A 20,799-nucleotide genomic window follows, 5' to 3' on the forward strand; every position below is an offset into this window, starting at 1 on the left:
GTAATCAAAACGAAAACATTGTTATCAGTATTAATGAAAAATCATATGGCTTCATAGTATTAAAAAAATCTGTATCGAATTTCATAGCTTGCTTTTTGATGTGAATCTTAATGATTTCCTTTCTTCATAGAAAATGATATACTGTACATCCCAATTGTGTATCTTTCAGAACACTTTCAAAGAGACGATATATGGAAATACATTGTGTAGCTCAATGATATTCCTCATCAACTTTGCTAGATGAAATATGTTGACTCAATTTCTCCTTTCTAAACAAAATTATGGATGCCTGTTAGGGAACACTTGTTTCTATTGCCCCCAAAAGTTGAGTAAATTTAACTGGGAATACTTATGGATGGGCATGTAATCACAGTGCTAAAAGTCTTTTTAGACCTATTTTCATTGATCAAGTTCAATTACTATTCAGAATTTTTCTTTCATGATATCATACAGTGGAAAGTTACATTAATGAAACTTTTGATCTTGCAACTTTGTGGTTATGTACTTAGCAATGTGTATATAGTAATAAGTAATATAGTATTATGTCAATCTGATAATGCAACTCAATACACCACCATCCAGTTTACATTTTCACTTCACTTGCTGCTATGTCTGGCAAGCTTTCAGGTGTTGAGTTTAGTGTTCATGTTTAAACAGTATGTATAAAATGATATGTCAACAAGCTGTATTCATAAGAGATAAAAAGGGATACCAAGGAAATGTAGCTCATTTTAAAGCATATTTCATAATCTGTTTTTAAAAATTTCCAAAAATTTGTATCTAGATTGGTTTGATAACATCCCATTGGGTCAATGACTACATTGCTTCATGTAATCTTGCAAATTAGCATTATTATAACAGGTACCATTGCATACTTTGTATCTGTCACCACATGATGGGGGTCAAATGTTATCTAGGGGTCAAAAGGTCAAGTTTTATACAACTTGCTCTCATTTCTTTGTTTCTGCATCAGTTAGGATCACACTTGGTGCGAATGGTCCTTGTGTAATACCACATGTATGTTCATGTGTATGATAAGGTCAAAGGTTCTTTAGGGGGTCTAAAGATCACAATACATACTTTATTGATCGCAAAATCGGGCGAGACTCGTGGTTTGCAAACCACCTTGTTTTTCCACACTTTGACCAATGTAATTTCTTTCATATGTTAGCACAATTGTTATGCATATGACAATTATTGGATATCTATCAGTTGAATGAGGTTCTTATTAATGATTGCTAGGAAAGCATGAATGCTTGTGAGCAAGCAATCAGAGGACCGACGGCTTAAGGTCTTTTCTGAGGGACCGGACGTGTAATGAGGATAATGAATAAGAATTCAGTTGATACATAATTGTGAATGTTATTGATGATCAAACATGTTAAAAGCAATCGCACATGAAAAAACAGCCGAAGCTGGAAAATTCAAGTTTACAAGTCAGTGTTGGCACAACAAAGTACAGAATAAGAAAACATAGTAAAATGTACATTGTTTGCGAAATTCTTAAAAACTTACAATCCAATTTATGATCCATGGTTCATGTGCATATTTATCTTTTTTTTAATGATAATAATTTATTACAAACCAGTCCTGTGATTCCGTTGTTTGATTTCATGTTGTTATTAAAATCATACCGTCATATTATCCAAATGTTCCTTTACTATGTTAACAATTTAAAGGATTTGCGAATGGTAATCAAAATGAATTCCAAATTGCAAGAGTAATCGAATCGCCCTTTCTCACGGTAAAAAAGAAAAATCGTAATTTGAATGATTCCGGTGAAAAATAAGGCTAATGGCCAATATTTAGCACGTGTGAAACCAAACTGGAACATGATTAGAATCACGAAAGCTAATCACAATCACGATACATCATGATTCAAGATTCACGTGTGAAAAGGACCATTGTCCCTACTTTGCTGAAGTTTGCTCGCTCCAGTGTCGGGTGCATCTAGATAGTACTAAATGTTGACTTTGTAATTAAGAATGTGGGAAATAACTTAAATTGCCATATAAAATTACATATACTTATGCCATGGCTCTAACATTTCTTGATCAGACGATCCATGACGGCAACATGACCATACACATTGGAGCTAGGCGACTCCCCCCCCCCCCTCCCGAAATATTAAAATCCTCTTTAATTTCCGTAGAAATTAAACCAAACTGTATTATATATTCTTCAGCTTTCCCAGGAGTCGACTTGTTCGATTCGCTCATGCACTCGTATGTGTATTTTGAATTTCATTCAGAATTCTGTTAATTGCATTTAATTATGATTGGTCAATGGTCAAACTTCTCCAAAATCACACAGTCGATGCTTGCAAAGTTCCAAAGACAAATTCTCGTTCCAGATCACCTTTTGCCAAACAAAAGTCACACTAGGAGATAGCACACATTTGCTGCCCCCAAACTATGGAATTGGACAAATAATTGAAATAAGAAGCTCCCTATCACTAATTATCTGTAAATTGAAATCGGGAACATATCTCTTTAGTTAAAGGTCAAGTCCACCGCAGAAAAAATATTGATTTGAAGCAATTCAGCAAAATCAAACGACAACGTTGAAAGTTTTAACAAAATCGGGGTAAAATAAAAAAAATTATGACATTCTAAAGTTTTGATTTTACAAAACACTTATATCCACAACTCATTGACATGCAAATGAGAGACTCGATGATGCCCCTCACTCAATTTTTTCTTTTTATTGTTTGAATATACAATAGTTTCTTTCTAACAGATTTAACAATAAGGACCAACTTAAATGAACCATGATTTTTTTAATGGCCACATCTTCAGGGAGGAATAGAATAGTGTTTCACAGGACAACGATCAGAAAATAAGATATTGTATTTCATAATTATAATTAAGAAATAGGGAATGGGTGACATCATCAGTCCCATCATTAATACCGACTAGCTAGGATATGTTCTGTGAAATTAAGCGAAACTTAGAAATATCATAACTGGGCAATTTGATAATTTGATAAAATATGTACGTCCGACCCCCTATCTTATGTGGGACCTTCTGGACGTACAAAAACGTTGATCGTTTTATGGAATTTCCCAACTTTCTTATTACATCCGATTTTGATGACATTTTAAGTGTTATATGCCTATTGGATTTTTCTCCTTTTATTCAATTCAACTTTTTGTTGGATGTGTCCTTTAAGAAAACTGCTATTAAGGCCTACATAATTATAGAAATACGTAAAATGAGCTCTGAACAAGCGTAAATTTATGTTTATTATTTTATCATATTTTTTTTTGTTTTACGAAGTAAGAATGCTCGTCTGTAAAATTTTACGTGATTTATATTATATTTTGAATGGAAATGGAATAAAGAATTGAATTGAATATTCTCTAAAATCTTAATATTTACTCCACGTCCCCCAGATTCGGAAAAAAACTAGATGCAGCCAGAGTAATAATGAGTGCATTTGGTTTGGGGTATATGGGATCATTCCCACTGATTTATATCTCTATCACATGTGTACCGCTGGTGTTACAACCCTTTATGAAAGCAGTTATGACAGATCTAAAGTCCTTGAGTCTCCACCAGTAAATGAGGCTGTTAGCTATGAAATTAGTAATAACCATCGTCTCTTGTATATACACTATGCAGAACTGAAGTTCCAACGGTAATGTGTAGTGAATGAGATTACGACAGAGCCCAAAACCAACGGGGTAAAGCATAAACAGGACAGTTGTCCCCATGACCATACAGAATGTCCGCAGGACTCGTTGGTTCTCTTTCTTCCTCTCCTCCAGTTGGATGTTGCCGTTGGATTCGACCTTAGCAACGGAGCGATAGATGAAGATATAGCAGATGGATGTTGCCACGAGAGAGACAACGATGATGCAGGAATAGATTAGATCATATTGGTAGGAAAACCGATAAACAATTATCCCCAGCCCTGCCACAACGAACCAGGTTACGGCGCAGGTAATGATGCATCGAGGAGTCGTAATGATGTTTTTCACTCCAAACGGGTCGATTCGGATGGTGATGAGCTGGTAGATAGCGACCAGTAAGATACTCGTGTTGGACACGATGACAGTCATGACAAGGATACTGGGCAATGCCAGCAGATCAGTTGCGTAAATGATGTCCTATATTTTTTTTAAGATTCAGAACGGGAGAAACAGGGAGTAAGTGCAGTAGAGGAGAAGAAGAAGGAAGAAGAGGGGAAAAAGAAAGAAAGAGAGAGAGAGAAATAATCAAAGAAAGAGAGATAGATGGAAAGAAAGAAAAAGGATGAGGATATAAAATATCACAATCTAACTATAGCTAACATTTTATGGCAGTGATTGAAATGAAAATAGGCCTACATTGAATTAAATTTCGAGATCAAGTTTTTTCCTTTTTTTTCAAAACTCCTTCGTCTGAATTACAAAAGAAAATGAATTTCGATTATTTTTAGATCTAACATTCAATAATTCCCATTTTTATATCAACAAAACCCTGGAGAAACATGACATATTGCATAACTTATTCCATAATAGGCATAATACTTGTGATACATTCATGCCAGCCCCAATAACTCAGATTTAAAAAAAAACCTTACCTTATTGTGATATCTCATGATCTCGATAACTGCGTATGCGAGTACGCCCGTTAAATCAGCGAGAGTAAGGTTAAAAGGAAATATATAATGCTGTTTACGAAATCGTGGACGAGAGAGTATAAGAAGTAATGTTGACATAGTCAAGATGAGTGCAATCACGAGTTCCATTCCTTTGATTACAAACAAAGTAGCTTGGCATCCGCCCATTTCACTAAACGCCATTGTAAATAAAAAAAGATGCAATTTTGTTCTTCTTCGTCAAATATTTGGCAATTCTGCCGATGTACTCTGCCTTTCTTCTACAAAATATTACTATCTAGTTGACCGATGTCCGAAATATTGTAAAATAGAAAAATGAAAATCCATCTGTACTAGTGTTCGCATCTAAATCTCCAGAGTTAAAAATGTTTTCTGTAACAGACTGAAATTTAAAAAAAATAATAATAACCTAGAAATGCAGTGCTGAAAAATGATTTGAGTTTTTCCCAAAAAATATGAAGTTTCTTCCGAATGCGACGTGTACCTTATTCTGTTGCTGTGAGAGAAGATGGGTTGGAGCTGTAAATTTTATTAATAAAATTGGATGTAGAAAACAAAAGCACTGTTGCCATGACTGCGGTGTAAGGATTGGTTTGCAGTTTATACCATTTTTGTTAGCGAATACCTCAGTCACATTTGGTTTACGCCGGTCTTACGGCGAGTCGAAAGCATCCGTCTTATTCATTTTTATTCAAACCATGCACCCATGCTGTTTTCGACTCACCGTAGGGGAAATGTGACTGAGATATTACTCAACGAGCGTGACCAACTGTAATGGCACCTTAGAAGTGGACACGGTCATCGGTATTGAAAAACTAATTAATAAAATCTTATGATATTGATTACTTTACCCTTCTACTTCATGCAGAAACGTATTTTGATTGTGAAAATAGCTGTTTGCATTCAATTTCTCTATTGACAGCGTCCTTTTTGACTTTGTACACACCCCCAACCAATGTACGTTTCGCCGCCTGATATGAGACAGGGGCGGATCCAGCTTTCACCGATGGGAGGGGGGGGGGGTATTTTAATCCACCCTTTCCGATCGGCTACATAAAGCTGATTTCTGCTGAGTTTTATTTATATATTTTTTAGGGGTAGTCTTAATTAAAGTTCTAAGTACATAATAGCTTTATTCTTAAAAACAACATAATAAACCGTAGGTAAATAATTATTTGACCATCTTAAAATTGAGTATTCAGAATGATTTTCTTAACCAACATGGGTATCTAAGTCGACAATTATTGATGCAAGGCGCAATGTGCAAGCTAAAATATATATATATATTTTCGACCTGAATACTTTTAAAGAATTTTTTGTATGGCATCTAACTAAACAATAATTGATCTGAGCGCGAAGCGCGAGCTGATAGTTTTTTTTATTTTCTGAAAAATAGATATTCTAAGCACGTCTGTAGATAAAGAACAAACTGTATCCACTGGCGTATACAGGAGGCTAGGCGGCAAGGGACTCTCTATTCTGGAAAGGGGAAGAGAAGAAAGGAATAAAAGAACATAAGAAGAGGAAAAAATGAATACAAGAGGATGGCCGGAAATAATTGGAAAGTACAAAACAAAAATTTAGATAATTATATAAAGCTAAAACTATTGCTCACGCTTCGCACTCCCCAGTAATTTGCTTCAGTGGATATGAGGGACTAAAGTAGGCCTATTTCGTTTTCAATTTAATTTGCAAAAATGATTGGGCTCGCGAGTCGAGTTTTCATTATTTTGTATCAACGAGATGTGCACCCTATTCATGATTTCAAAATTGCTCAATATACAAGTTCTCCGACTCGCGCTACGCGCTTGCATTATCATTGGTTATGGAGATATGTATACCCTCCCTGAACTCCCACAAGCAGTCCTTGAAATGTCCCCTTTTCGGGTCAGTAGGCATATATCAAACATTTTTCAGCACTTTGAATTCACATTTCTAGTCAGATACTCATCCTGTTTATGATTACAAAAGCTCCATATAGTGTTCGGTTTGTAGGGATAAATCCCCCTCCCCTGAAAAAGTCTGCTCGGTCTTCGCACTCGCATCATTAATCGCGCAATCCATATTTTCTTAATAATGTTTAATTTGTACTTTTCTGGGGCAGGCGAGCCAGATCTAAAGGGCCTGGGAACGAATCTTTGACTGGGGGTGCTAACGTGAATTTGAAAAGCAAACAACAAAAAAGAGAAAGGTTTTCTAGACAATGAAGTTCATTTTAGTTACACTTTTTCCATTTTTACACATCTTCCAGATTACCTTAGGGGTGCTACCTGTGGCGTAACTACGGGGGGGCATGGGGGGGCACGTGCCCCCCCCCCCCCATTCGGCTGGCAAAAAAAAAAAAAAAAAAAAAACGGGGAAAAGGAGAAAAAGAGGGAAAAAGGGAAAAACGTAGTGGGGAAAGAAGAAATTGTTGTTTATCATAGTGTTATATTATATTATGTTATATAACATAAGAAGCATTTTTTCACAACTTTATGAAACAATATTTGCTTAATTGTGTCTTCATTGTTCCTGGTGCTCGCATAGACTTTTTAACGAGATATATAAACCTGCTGTACTAAAGCCTCCCGTTTTCAAATCAATATACAACAAAATAATATATTTCCTCGCAATTAGAGTTATTATTGTTTTAAGTAGTGATATATTCTTCTTTTTCATGACTACTGAAAGTTATTGCCCTATTTTAAGGTTTTAATATAAAACATATCCTGTCCGTGCTAACGTTCGCATTAGTGGATTGGTGAGATTTCTGCTCTTCATGAACTCCTAAAATCAGTCCTTAAAATGTCAATTTTTCTGATCTGAATATAAAAAAAATTTAGCTCGCGCTTCGCGCTCGCATCATTTGGTTATTGAAATAGGTGGAGTCTTAGTGAATACCTACAAACAAGCCTTGGAATGCCCCTCTTCGTGTCTGAATTTCCTAGATTTTCAGCTCGCGCTTCGCGCTCGCAGTATTTCATTAGTGAGATGCGTATGATAATCATGATTACAATGACTTCAAAAAGTGCTCCATGTGTTTAGATGTAGTTCTAACTAAATCAGCAAGCGCTTGGCACTCGCATTAGATGACTATGGTGAGATATGTATACTCTGACTTAATGGATTCGTAACTATAGTCCTTAAAATATCCATGTTTGGGGTCAATATATACTAAAATTTCAGCTCGCACTTCGCGCTCGCATCATTTGGTTAGTCAAATACGTAGAGTCTTAGAGAATTCCTACAAACAACCGTTAGAATGCCCCTCTTCAGGTCTATATTTCCTAAATTTCCAGCTCGCGCTTTTGCGCTTGCAGTATTTGATTAGTAAGATATGCATGATAAATCATGATTACATGACTATAAAAGGTGCTTCATGACTGTGTTTAGATGTAATTCTAACAAAATCAGCAAAGGATGGAAATAGCATTAGATGACTATGGTGAGATATTTATACTCTTAATGGATTCTATAATATAATCCTTAAAATTTCCTTGTCAGTATATACAAAAATATTAGCTCGCGCTTCGCGCTCGCATTATTTGTTTAGCGAGACAGTTAAGTATCATGATTACAAAACAATTTGCTTATAATGTCAATTTTTAGCCCTCAATATAAAAAATTTTCAGCTCGCGCTTCGCGCTCGCATTATTTAATCAGTGAGATACATATCCGTTTGATGGCACTGCATGTCCTTAAAATATCTCTATTAGGTCAGTATACCTGACAACTGAGCGCGCTTCGCGCGCTCCCTGAGTGACCCGAAATTTTTGCTGGTGCCCCCCCAATGCCGTGACCCACGGTACGCCACTGACCTTAGGGGTGCTACCTATGGGGAATAACACCCATAAACGCTGCACCCCCAAGGAAATACCCCTAGCACCCCCGCTTCCTACGGTCATGCAGTTTTAAACCCGTAGACATTGACATAGACAAACCCACGTCGGCAAAATGTTCGACAAAACACAGAAAAATCTTTGGCGCAGATAATCTTTTTCCAAGATTGAAGAGCGCCATCTATCCAAACAACCAGGTTAAGCTAGCTGAAAATCTTAGAGTAGAAGCACCTCCATGCATGATCAGAGGCAACCAACCTACTTTTCTACTTCTCAAGAACCCCCCCCCCTCCTGCCTATTATACTAAATGATGACCATCTGTACTCCGTGCGAAGATGCTGCGTCATTGCTGTAAAAAATAAGTGCAAAAAAAAATGAAATACATTTGTATTCTGTTAATTCATCATGAAAATAGTTTGTCATGTCATTGATTTTCTACTTTACCCCGTCTTGACTATTTTGTGAATATAAGCGAAAATTTCAAAGGCACATCACTTTTTTTTGGTTAAATATTTCATTGCCATGCTCTATTCAAATAATACATTGGACTAAGGCTCACAATCAGATTTATGGAGTAGGTTTATACATTAGATTTTATGTTTGTTTTTTTTATATTTTTTTAAATCTTAATCGATGATCATTGTGATTGTGTTCACTAGATTCTCGTTCTTTTGACGGAATTGATTTTCTGAATTCAGGTCTTCCTTATAAAACTTTAATCCATTTACAGCGTTCATGTTTTAGCACTTTGTACGCTTGAATTGGCCAGTATGCATTTCTTGTTGATCACATTATTCTTTGTTACTTATTTATCTTTTACTTAAATTTCTTTTTTTTCTGAACTAGTAATCATACTCTAATCTAAAGAAATTGTTTAAACATTTGAAATATTAATTTCATTTTGACAGGTAACTTACATTGTTATTCAGCTTTTTCAATTTCCACCTTCCCCGGGAAAAATTCCTAGGTACACCACCATTAAAAATAATTAGGCCTACATAACTCGTGTTGGAATTTATAGACTTTTCAAGTGTTTTAAGTAGACCAATAGAGATTTTGGAAAAGTGCTTGTGTGGCCGGTGAAGTACAAAATGTAAAATGTATTTCTAGAAAATCTACAAACTTCATAGTGGATTTAACAAATATTCTACCAACACAAGTCATGTTTGATTCACTTAGAATCTGTAGGAATTTAATTTCTGAGCGACAATGTGTTTGCATATGTTTCTTCTTTACTTAGAAATAGAAATATTTATGACATGGGCCCTGGCTATTTTTTTAAAAACATCAGCGGCGGAATATGCTAAAATCTGCTTAACGAGCGAGCGAAGCGAGCGAGAAAAAAAAATCACCTTTTCATGAGAATCTAACTTTGAGAATATTCTTTGACATAATATTCAGTAAATAAATCATATCCTACACTTTTCCTTTGTTTTCCTTTCCTCCTTTTTTTATTGTTCTTGGTTGTAGAACTTTTGGGGCCATGGTCCAAACCTTCAATACTTATACACGGCAATGCTACGCGGTTGGGGTCCGGGCGGAGCCCCCGGAACTTCTTGATATCAAAGTCATTTAAACCTCGCAGATTGCCACTTTTTCTAATCAAATCGCGGGTATATACAGAATATAGCTTTTACATAACACATTTATTCAACCCAGTTGCGTAATAAACCGAATATTTTGAGGGGGTAAAACCTATAACTTCTTTTATTTCCTCTTGGGTGTGGAACCAAGAACCCCCCCCCCCCGCCTGTACGCCAGTGATTAAAAGAAGGGTCCCTACAGGGGTTGTTATAGATCCATATGAAGGTTATAGATGAAGAGCCCCTACTGCGTGGGGTCTGGGGCAAAGGCCCGGTAGCTTATTTGCATAAAATTTAGCAACCTTATTTGTTGTGTGCTGTCCATTTTTCTCCCCGCTCTTTATTTTCAATCCTCGGCAGCCCGGTCGTGATATTATATCTCTTTTTTCTTGTCCCTTTTCTTTGTTTTCCAATTTGGCTTTTGACTAAGGCATTCTACCTTCGTTTCCCGCTATTGTCTTCCACTTTGTCATCTTTTAATTTACTTCCCATTATTGCATTACATATGCCTATTTCGGAATGATTTGTTCTTTCTCAAATGTTACGCTTTCCTTCTTTTTCCATTGAAAAAAATCTTCGTTTTCTTTTCGCTTTTCCCTTTCCTTTTCTTTTTCCTGTTTTTTTTTAATTTTCCCAGTGAAATCCGCCAGGGGGCAGCTTGTCCCCTCTCCCCGCCTGTTACGCCACTGAAAAAAACATGATGGGGAAATATAACGGTATAGACAAGGAAATATTAAAGAATATGTCTTTGTAAAAAGTCAGTCTAAATCTTTTTTTGTTTGGGGATTTTACGCGATTCCTTTTTGAGATTATAACCTTTTATATGTCAATTTAAGACCCAAATAATGCACCGCTATATACGTGCGACGTCTATATTATTAGCATAACAAAAGATACAAGGAATGCGTAATAACGTTCGTTTAGTGCAGGACTGCTCTTTTACAATGACAGGTTCTCGTGAAATTCGCTCGTTCAGTGCAAAGTAAACACCATTCATTTCACGGCTCAGCCCTTATATGCAGCAACACAGAACGTTCATATTGGTTTGTTCATCACACGCAGGTAGATGCGGAATATTATGCTGCATGCGACGAATGGTGCCAATATTTCGTCGCCATCCGTGTTCGTAATCTTGTAGAGGATATCTCGTCTACTGAAGATGGCAAACGAACAGACTAAAGAAGAGACTTATGCTTATTACTACCACACAAATTACATCAGAAATGCCCGTGCCATCGCCATCGCCTGGGCCATTTTTACCCTCTGCTTCTTCATCATAGTTTTGGTGGTGTTTGTTCAGCCATACTGGCTCGGGGACGGACCCAATGCCAATGGAATAGGGAACTTTGGACTATATCGATACTGTACGAGTTACAGTACGACAGGTGCTGAACCAACAACATGCGAGGGAGGGGTGTTTGATTTCTCCGGTGTTAGAGGGGCTGATGGTTTGGTGGTATCGTCAATGGTTGCAGCCACTGTCTTCGTGGGTCTTGCTGTTATTTTCGTGGCCTTATCTATTATTTCCATGCTCCTCTTTCTCTGTAAAGGCCCATTCAAGACGGGTACAGTGTTCGCCATTTGCGGAGTTTTCCAGTTACTTTCAGGTACACATTATCTTAACACAATCGTAAAAATTCTTTTGATATAAAATATTTCCCATTTGGTCCATTTGTATGCATTTCCACAAAAGCACATACCAAATATCATGCACTGTAAAAACTGCGGTGTTAAAACTGACACCAATTGGTGTTAATAGAGGACCACACCCTGAGGTGTTAAAATTACACCCTAGAGATTAAATGTAACACCAAAGAGTGTAAATGTAACAACAAAAGGTGTTGTAATAACACCTATAGGTGTAAAACTAACACCACCAATTTAACACCGGTGTAAAATAATTGGTGTGGTCCTCTATGTGCACCGGTTAACACCACAGTTTTTGCTGTGTGTTAAAATTCATGATTCTGCTTTCATTCCTTATAAGGCAATACAAGCATGAAGGGATCACTATAATTATTTTAAGAAGACAAGAGTGTGCACAATATGAGAAGAAACGGTTCTGAACAGATGGCATTTATTATGTATAATTCATCATTATTTTGAATTTGAATTATGATTTTGTTCTAGAAATAACAATCTTAGCGGAGTCTGGTAGTGCAACCTGTAGTGCACTCACTGCTCAATGCACTGCTTTTAAAAGGACATCAAATTATTGCCATACAGGTATCATAACCATGACAAATCGTAATGCATTCACATGAATGCGTGGTTACTATCTATTCAAATAGAGAGATCAGCCAATGATACTGAATAAGATGGAGTAGTTAATTCATAAAGAGAGCAAAATAAGAGTTAAGTGGCTGAAGATGGATCACGATCATCGCATATTACATGTATGCCCGAAATTATGAGAATGTTGGACAAACAAATGTGAGAATGGTATGAAGATCATCTCCGATTAAGAAAGGAAGGACAGATAAGCAGGTTAAAGTGAAATTGAATGGATGAAAACCTAAGTAATCTGGAATGTAAACAGAGCTATATCGAAATGCTTAATAATAGCTTAGAATTAATTTAAGTGTCCATTGATAATCCTAAAGTATTGATAATATGATAACTTTCTTTCTTCTCCATTTATGAGATCCATCTTCATGTGTATAGATGTGCCTTGTGTACAAGGCCTTTTTATAGGTCATATAGCAAGATATCTCTGCTGACTGATTTATTCAGTAGTAAATGTTTTACTTTTTATATTTATATTTTACTTGGTATACTACTGCATTAAAAACTTGCCATTTTATTTTTAGATATATTATGTATCATATCAATTATCAAATAATTCAATTTTTGTAATTTTTCGGAAGAAACATTTGGATAAGCACTTTGCATTGATAGGAATCTTTTTTTTGGGGGGGGGGGTAGTAGGAATCTTTAAGTTTCTACTTTTATAATTTCCGTAATTTTAACAATCTTTAAATAATTTGCAAAGCTATTTATAAAGTAAAAATATACGGCTGGTAGCCCTCTTTTCTACAGCAGCTTTAATTATTGTTGCCAGGCTTTCCTGGGGCAAGTGCATGATTATGAGAATATCACCACCATTGAATTAAATCATGAAAATATTACATGCAGCGTGACTTGTAAAAGGATATTGGCAATTGAACAATATGCATCTCTTATGGCATGTACATGTAGGTCCATGTTGTATGCATACTGTAGAGAACTACATAATACAACTTCTTTACAGTTAAAATAAAGTGAAGCCTTGATAGCATCTTATCTTCATTCAATCATGGCTTGATGGGTTAGTAACCATGGATACGAAATATTGCGAATAATTATAATGACGCCATTTGATTTTCGTATAATATGAAGACATATCATTGTGGAAATAGAGGGAAAGAGAGAGAGAGAGGGGGGGGGGGGGAATGGGGTTCCACGTGAAAGAGAGTAGGGGGGGGGGGGTTCGATAATCGTCATGAAACCATCAGTCGTTATATCATTGGCAATGTATGTATTATAATGAGTCTTAATTTATTAGCAAGCCTTGAGCGAAATATGAGGAGCAATACATGTACGTGTGTGTCCAGTGGTGTTTCTTTACCAATTCGTTGAGAAAAAATATATTGTCACATCATGTGAGAATGATATTCTGTGTAAAGACGCTTCTAACAGTTGACAATATATTATAAAGCAGCATGGATGGTTCGAAAATGATTAGACATATTTCAGCTTAATTGTGTTATACTAACCAATCTTTATTTCATGAATTAGTTCAATACGAAGGTCTATTTATGCTTCTATAATGATTTATTTTTTTAATTTGCTGAATACTGCCAACCAAAAATTACAAGTACATGTACATAAGGGCTGATACCTGGTAATATCAAGGAAAAGTATAGGTAACCATGATTGTGGTAGATGGGTACATACATCAAAGAGCTCAAAATACATATTTGTGGGGGTTTTTTTAATACCTTTCAAGAACTTTTTCGACACATTTTTATCAAGCCTTTCAAGCAATTTTTCGGTTCCCCTTTTTTGTATGAAAATTGATGGTATACCGAAAGATACGAGATCTCTAGTCGACTGATGGATGTTGTAAACAGACCAATGAATTCACCATGAATCGAAACCAGCTGCTCTATGTTCAGGTTATACATGTATTCAAGAATGATATAGCTGCATGTACAGTTGTATGTCATTTCATCTCGCTTCGGTTTTATCATAGAATAGTTAAGATAGAGCATGGTAGTCTCTTACAATGGATCGGTCTAAGTAACCAACGTGTTGGGGCGTGTTGGGGCGTGTTGGTGAATTGTTTCCTACCGATGAAAACAGATTCACCATTATGTTGGCTGATAGCTACCAATCACTTGATTCACGAATATGGCGATTAGATGCTTTGATATTGCTGGGACACTCACTACATAAAACATGAATATCGAGTAATGAAAATTCAAAATTTCATTTGAACAAAAGGAATACAGTGTCCATAATACTACCGTGACTGACCCAAATATTGCTCATTTCAATCATTATTGTAAAAAATTTTGCCATTCGTTTTCATGTAATTTGATATATAGATCTTATTCATTTTTATTTCTTGTAACATAGTTTTCTGTTTTGAAAATTAAGCATAGTGGATCAAAAAGCTATGAAGTTTATCAAATGTCATACAATCACAGTAATTTCATAGTAATCACAGTAATGATGTTTTTTCCGTTTTTTATCAGGCATCTGTCTACTCCTTGGAATTCTTATATATCCAAGTGGCTGGAGCCAACACTCTGCCTATAAAGCTCTCTGTCAGGATTCTATCAGCTATACAGACACGAAGGGATGTGAATTACGATGGGTCTTCTTCCTAGCCATCATCGCTGTCTTTGATGCCTTTATATTGGCCATACTAGCCTTCATCCTGGCCAGTAAGCAAGGCAAACTCTACATGGACATGCACTTCTCGGACTACTACAAGAATGGCAAAAGTAAGTCAACATGTCCACATTGGTACTGGAGACTCAGCGAGTGTAATAATATTATTCTCGGTTCTTGAACTTTCTAGGATTTAGCCAGGGAATAATTAGACCTAAACCCTGGTGGAGCACGACTTTATGCTGCCATTATAAGAATGTTATGCGTGATGTATCTCCCATTTCCATTATAATGTAACAAGACTGGATTTTTTATTCCTGTATAGGTCAGAGTTCTCTTCCCAAAGGTGTTAGCAAGATTAACAAGGTATCAACATTACATATTGATTCCACAGGTAATGGGGTCCAGCCCAAGCCGAAGAAGCATGGTACAGTCAACTCCACCATCTTCAACACCTACCCAGCTGTCCGTGAGAACAACCGACCCCGCATCAACGGATCAGCAAGCAGAGACAATACAGATGGAACCAACAGCATCCCAAGGGTGGAAGATGATCTTTACGCTCAGGTAAGACCTCGGTCGGTTCGTGATGCAGAGAGCCACGGGGCTGCCGATGACGAGCTGTCGAGTACGACGCGTAGCTCCAAAAGTGCCGGGAAGTCGTCACGGAAGTCGAGCAATCGCGAGCACAATGTTACCATTTGATTCGATTTAGTCAATAGATGATCTACAGTAGACTATGAGTGATTGAAGATTTTGGATGTAGCCTTGTACTATGTGATGTATGCATTTGAACATGAATGTCTTCCCGTGTATGTGTACCCATAATACTCTGCGAATACTGTGTCATGAAGAATGTCATCACTATTTATCGTTCACTGAAATGAGCACTGGCTGCTGACTGTTACGATGACAACTCAGTAGAGTGGTGTAATGAGATTTACAGAATTGAAGATCGGGTGTTGGATACATGCAAATATTGTAGAAATTTAGCGCTATCGAACGAAGCGGTCAAGCAATAATTTTTGTTAAAATCATTTAGTGACTCGGAAAACGACAGCAAAGGTGTTGACCATCTTCATCGAATGTTCAGGTTGCATTGGATGGTTTAGGGAAAACAGTACATGTATCCCAGCGCTCAGGGTACAATGTGCTAATCTAGTGTTCTTCCATTATGATGTCCATCATGAGTAAAAACATAGGAATAGATTCTGGAAAAGATTATACTGACCCGTATTCCGAACTATATCTCTGGTTTAAAGTTATGATTTAAATATGAATAGCTGATAACAAATACAAGTTATGACAGTTGGCCTTCATCATGTACATGTTCAGTTTATCAGCAGACATTCAAATCATTCGTAAATGTCTGTGAATAATAGCTAAAAGCGTCAAGAAACAGCATGTAAAGGAGGTCATGATTTTTCGGCTTTTCATAATTTTGATGATTTTAGAGAAGTTACTCGATGTGCAAACTGTAAAAAAATGAGAATTTTAGGAAGAGGATTAGGCAGGTATTTTTTTTAGAAGGAAGTTGAGTGAAAACTGATAAGTGATTATTGCTGTTTGTACAGATAATATTTATATTCCAAGGTGGGTTTTGCATGAAATAGAATTATAGATGCATATGCTTTGAAAGAATATAAGTTTGAATTGTATCCTTTAACATCATGTATGTTTTAAATCGTATATCTTATAGCGTTAATAGGTGGATCGGATTCCCGTGTTGTCAGCCAGCAGGTAACCTTAAAAAAAATCCTTTCATTATTTTCAGCTGAATATAGCTGATCTGCATGTAGTTTCGCAAATGTAGATGCTGTTTTGCAAATGTGTGTAACTGTGTATACCCAGTGGAAGTTGCTTTTGCGTGTACATAAAAACAAAGCATGTAAATTTATAATTTCAAAGAATTATTAATTAGATAACAGCTGCTAAAGCTTTGTGCATCTGTTCTTATTATATCACGTATACTTACAGTATTAGACAGTGATATTTTACTTATATTTTGGTTTTTATGAACTTTCAACATATTCGATTCGCATCATTGAGATTATATTTAAACTTTTGTACGGAGAAAATAAATAGGTTTTTTATGTTTGCTTATGGCCGTACGCAGTCCGGGGCAGAAATTTAAAAACTTTGTTGTTCTTAAAAAAATCGTCATAGGTGTGCACAGAATCCTTCAATTTCACTTCAGAAAATGACAAAGCTCGGTCGCTTCGCTTTCGAAAAACCTTACTCGTCTTTGCCCCCCCCCCCCGGAAAAAAAATTATGCATACGGCTATATGCTTGTTCTGGATTTACATGCTTTCTTTAAAAAATTGCATAATACTTAAAATATATTGATGGAAAGGAACAACTGAATCCCCCATTATTATTTGCCACTTGCTGCACGTATTTTAAGCCACTAATTTCAAGCACCGATACTTGAAGAAAGTAGAAATCATTCTTTGATAATAGGTATTGAGAAGTAAATGCATGTCTCCAGCAGGATGCTTTTTGATTAGATGGCAGGTTTTTTTCTTTTTAAGTATAATAATTTGCACGATTCGAACGTTGCATGTAATAAATATATTTCTTGAATCTGACATTATTTTGTATGATTTCGCAAATTATTTAGCCCTCAAACTTTGTAGCATTATATGTTGTCAATTTTCTTCGTACTGGAAGCTATTTTTATGCATGTATGTCTTGTCATAATTGCGTATAGACAGTAATGTATCTAAAATTCAGATTAACCATGTCTAGATATAGCAAGTTAAATTAGCTTGCTTTTTTGACAGGAAGCATCATGAATTTTGAAAAGAAATCATGAAAGTTTCATGATAGTAGAATATCTGCTTGCAACACTTAGGCCTTGAGGCAAGTGCATTTCTTATGTAAAAAACTTACATTGTACTGTAAAGAAATAATTGTTTGTGGCTGTTACTATGACTCATACATTCTTTAGAGATGCATGTGCACTTTCTATTAGTTTTTTTTAATGAAAACATTCATATTTTAGTTGTTTAGAGCAGATTAAGTGGTAAATATTTGTATCATGAATCATAGATTTAGAATATTCACTTCAAGATTGCGGTGTTCACTCTTTAATTTCTACATGTATTTATGGAATTTACACACATCATAAAAACTTGTCAGGAACATATATGTTGACGGTTCACATAAACGAAAATAAATGAATAGAATATAATATTTTTTAATTCCTTAATTTCCTTTCCATATAATTGCAACTTGTTGTAAAATTAAAACTAAAATTCAAAGTGCAAGTAGATTAGAAAATCATTACAAAACATTCAGATTGAGCATGAAAAAAATGTATTAGGTTTCCAAATTGAATTCAATTACATCAATACTTAATACCGTCTATACCATCCGTTCTAGTTATGTTTATTATGTTTATAAACCACAAATAGGCTCATCCAAGAACCTTCAACTTTATTACATTCTTGAATAAAAAATAATTTAGAATTTTGTAATATATAATTTTTCTCTACAAGGTTACACCTGACAACTCGAGAACAAGATTTGTCACCTGTCACGTGACTGATGTCGTCAGAACAGATTCCAAGCCATTTAGATATACTTTGAAGAATCGTCACATCGGTAATTCTGTGAGATGATGCTAAATATGCAAGGATGATTAAAATAAAATAATATAAGTGTAGGCTTTGTGGGGATCGCACAATGCTTATAGAACTAGTCTTCTTGAATATGCTTGCCATGTATTATTATGTAAGTAATGTAAGTGTTAAAATGAAGGGCAAGTTCAAGATAGTGCATTTTAATAAAGAAAATAATGTTAGCCACGCATTGACATCGAATATACCATTTCGATTCGTATTTTAGTCTTAATTTAAAAATTTCTTTTAAAGGTTATATAATAACTCATATATCACCAGAAATGAATACAATTGATTATTATAGGTAATTTAATTAACCATGAAAATGATCCAGTATGACTCCTTAAGTATACAGGTTGTTAGAAAAAAAGTAGGACCCTTTAGAGAAAAAAAAGTTTTCTTACGTCACTAGATCGAAGGTGTAAGCTTAAAAATATGTGTAAAAAGTATAGTATCTAAATGTATTTGCTGAAATTTTTATATGATGTATTACGTGCACTGTGTATTGGTTATACCGAGGACCATTTACATAAATTATATAGAGACGAAGATGTGCCTATTTTATTATTCTGTTATTAGTGAGTACGTTTTATTTCTTCACGTATATTCAATTGTTTTCGTAAATTCTAATGCTGTAGAATATTTTTTTATACTCTAAGATTGTTATGTAATTCACAATGTTCAGAAATTACCGTTGAATTATTGTGTATATTTTGTTTTGATTGTCTTAGTCCATATATTCATCAACATAACAGGTTGATTTTGACAGAGTGAAAACTTAATGAGATAAGCATATCGCTGAAAATTTATTTATTCAATGGTTAGAGTGGACTCACTATTACACCCAGCCCGGAAAACAGCTGGTAGAGACTAGTAATTTTCTTTCCATAATCTCTCTTTTAGCAATTTATTATTTTCTTTGTTTTCCGATGATAGAACACAATTCACGATGTGCCGGAAGGCCCAGAAAAGGGTCTTTCTTTTCCTTTTTTTTCATTAATTACCATAGGGTTTATATGAATACTGTTAACGTGAATTTAGAGGGAAATGCAAAGCTTTAAATGTTCATGGCTTATCTATTATGTGCTTTATTGATGCTTGAAGACCCATATAGAAATATTATCTCGATTAGAATTTAAGAGGGGTTTTAAAGAACAAAGGTTGGTCCTTAACTGCCTCCGCCTATTTACAAATATGATTACGGAATTATAATCATGATAATGATACACACGCTTCAATAAAACATACCTGAAAATTTATCTTATTATGTGCATGTACCGACATTATGGGGAAACCCAGTTCTTAATGAGAAGTGGGGGTTTAAAAAGTACTATAAATAAATCTGTGCATAAAATAAATGTTTTGCTAAGTGATAAGGGGGGGGGTGTTCATAATGCAGTAAGTTTTCAACTTCATTTAGCATGTAGTATATGTTGTAGAAATAGAGCAGGTTGTATCAAAATATAAAATACATATTAATAATTATCATAGAACAGTGTTCACCAAAATTGATCCTTGGTATACATATATTCATGTAATGATTTCTCAACTGAATGTCTAAGCTCACAGTTCAAGTATGTGTAAATAATTCATATTCTATATGTAAAGTTCAATTGGTTGTATAGGGGTTTTGGGCGTTTTATTTCTTTTTTTATATGGACCATGAACAGTAATATAACCTCGCCTCCTCTACTCATTAGTTTGTTGGGAAGAATGTTATCGTGCCTCCAATAAAACATTTGTTGCCCTCATATTTCATGGTATTTTCTTGGTCGACAATAGCTTCATTGTATGTACACGTTCAATGAAAACTGTAATCGAAACCGAATTCGATACCTGATATATTTTCTTCACATCAATCTTAACCCTATTTTCAAAGAAATTATGGCAGGATCGAGCAGCAATCTCAAGAATGGAATAACGTGCCAACCATTCATTAACCAACGACCTGCTTGTACTTTTTTTATACACACGTGTAATGTATATATATTAAAAAATATATTTATCAAGGATGGATTGTGATGTAGAAATTTCACATTATTGAGAAATAAAATTTCAAAAAGTTCAATGCTTTGTAAACCTGTGTCCGTTGCTCTTCTGTTCAGAGTTGTTTGGCCCCATTTAAAAAATTGCTTTCTTTCGGCATTCTTTCTCTTGTGTTTCATTTTCTTTGTTTATTGTTACTGCATCAATGCCTAACTGATCACTTTTTATAACTTTACCAAATATGGGGCTGACAAAGTGACAGTCTCTTGTGAGTGGAGTTTTGTCACCTATGTCAAATGCA

At 35.3% G+C, this 20,799-nt stretch overlaps 1 protein-coding gene across 2 annotated transcripts; it reads left to right on the plus strand.

Moving 5' to 3' along the window:
- The first annotated feature begins 10,992 nt into the window (after positions 1–10,992).
- LOC121411213 (LHFPL tetraspan subfamily member 3 protein-like) lies at positions 10,993–20,589 on the plus strand. Of its 2 annotated transcripts, XM_041603795.1 has the most exons (4): positions 10,993–11,617; positions 14,750–15,001; positions 15,283–15,455; positions 16,588–20,589. In XM_041603795.1, exons 1-4 carry the CDS (start codon positions 11,170–11,172, stop codon positions 16,591–16,593), a joined length of 879 nt encoding a protein of 292 aa, XP_041459729.1. In that variant the 5' UTR covers positions 10,993–11,169; the 3' UTR covers positions 16,594–20,589. The 2 variants fall into 2 exon arrangements, with proteins under 2 accessions (XP_041459729.1, XP_041459728.1); XM_041603794.1 differs by having other exon boundaries at positions 15,283–20,589.
- Positions 20,590–20,799: the final 210 nt, after the last annotated feature.

This window comes from Lytechinus variegatus, chromosome 3 (genome assembly GCF_018143015.1).
Source record: "Lytechinus variegatus isolate NC3 chromosome 3, Lvar_3.0, whole genome shotgun sequence".
Taxonomy (NCBI): domain Eukaryota; kingdom Metazoa; phylum Echinodermata; class Echinoidea; order Temnopleuroida; family Toxopneustidae; genus Lytechinus; species Lytechinus variegatus.

Bases quoted from the DNA above. Each gene is read 5' to 3' on its own strand.
- LOC121411213 (XM_041603794.1), top strand. From the start codon at position 11,170: ATGGCAAACGAACAGACTAAAGAAGAGACTTATGCTTATTACTACCAC. The intron at 11,618-14,749 runs GTACACATTATC...GTTTTTTATCAG, and splicing joins AGTTTTCCAGTTACTTTCAG to GCATCTGTCTACTCCTTGGA. The intron at 15,002-15,282 runs GTAAGTCAACAT...TTGATTCCACAG, and splicing joins CTACTACAAGAATGGCAAAA to GTAATGGGGTCCAGCCCAAG.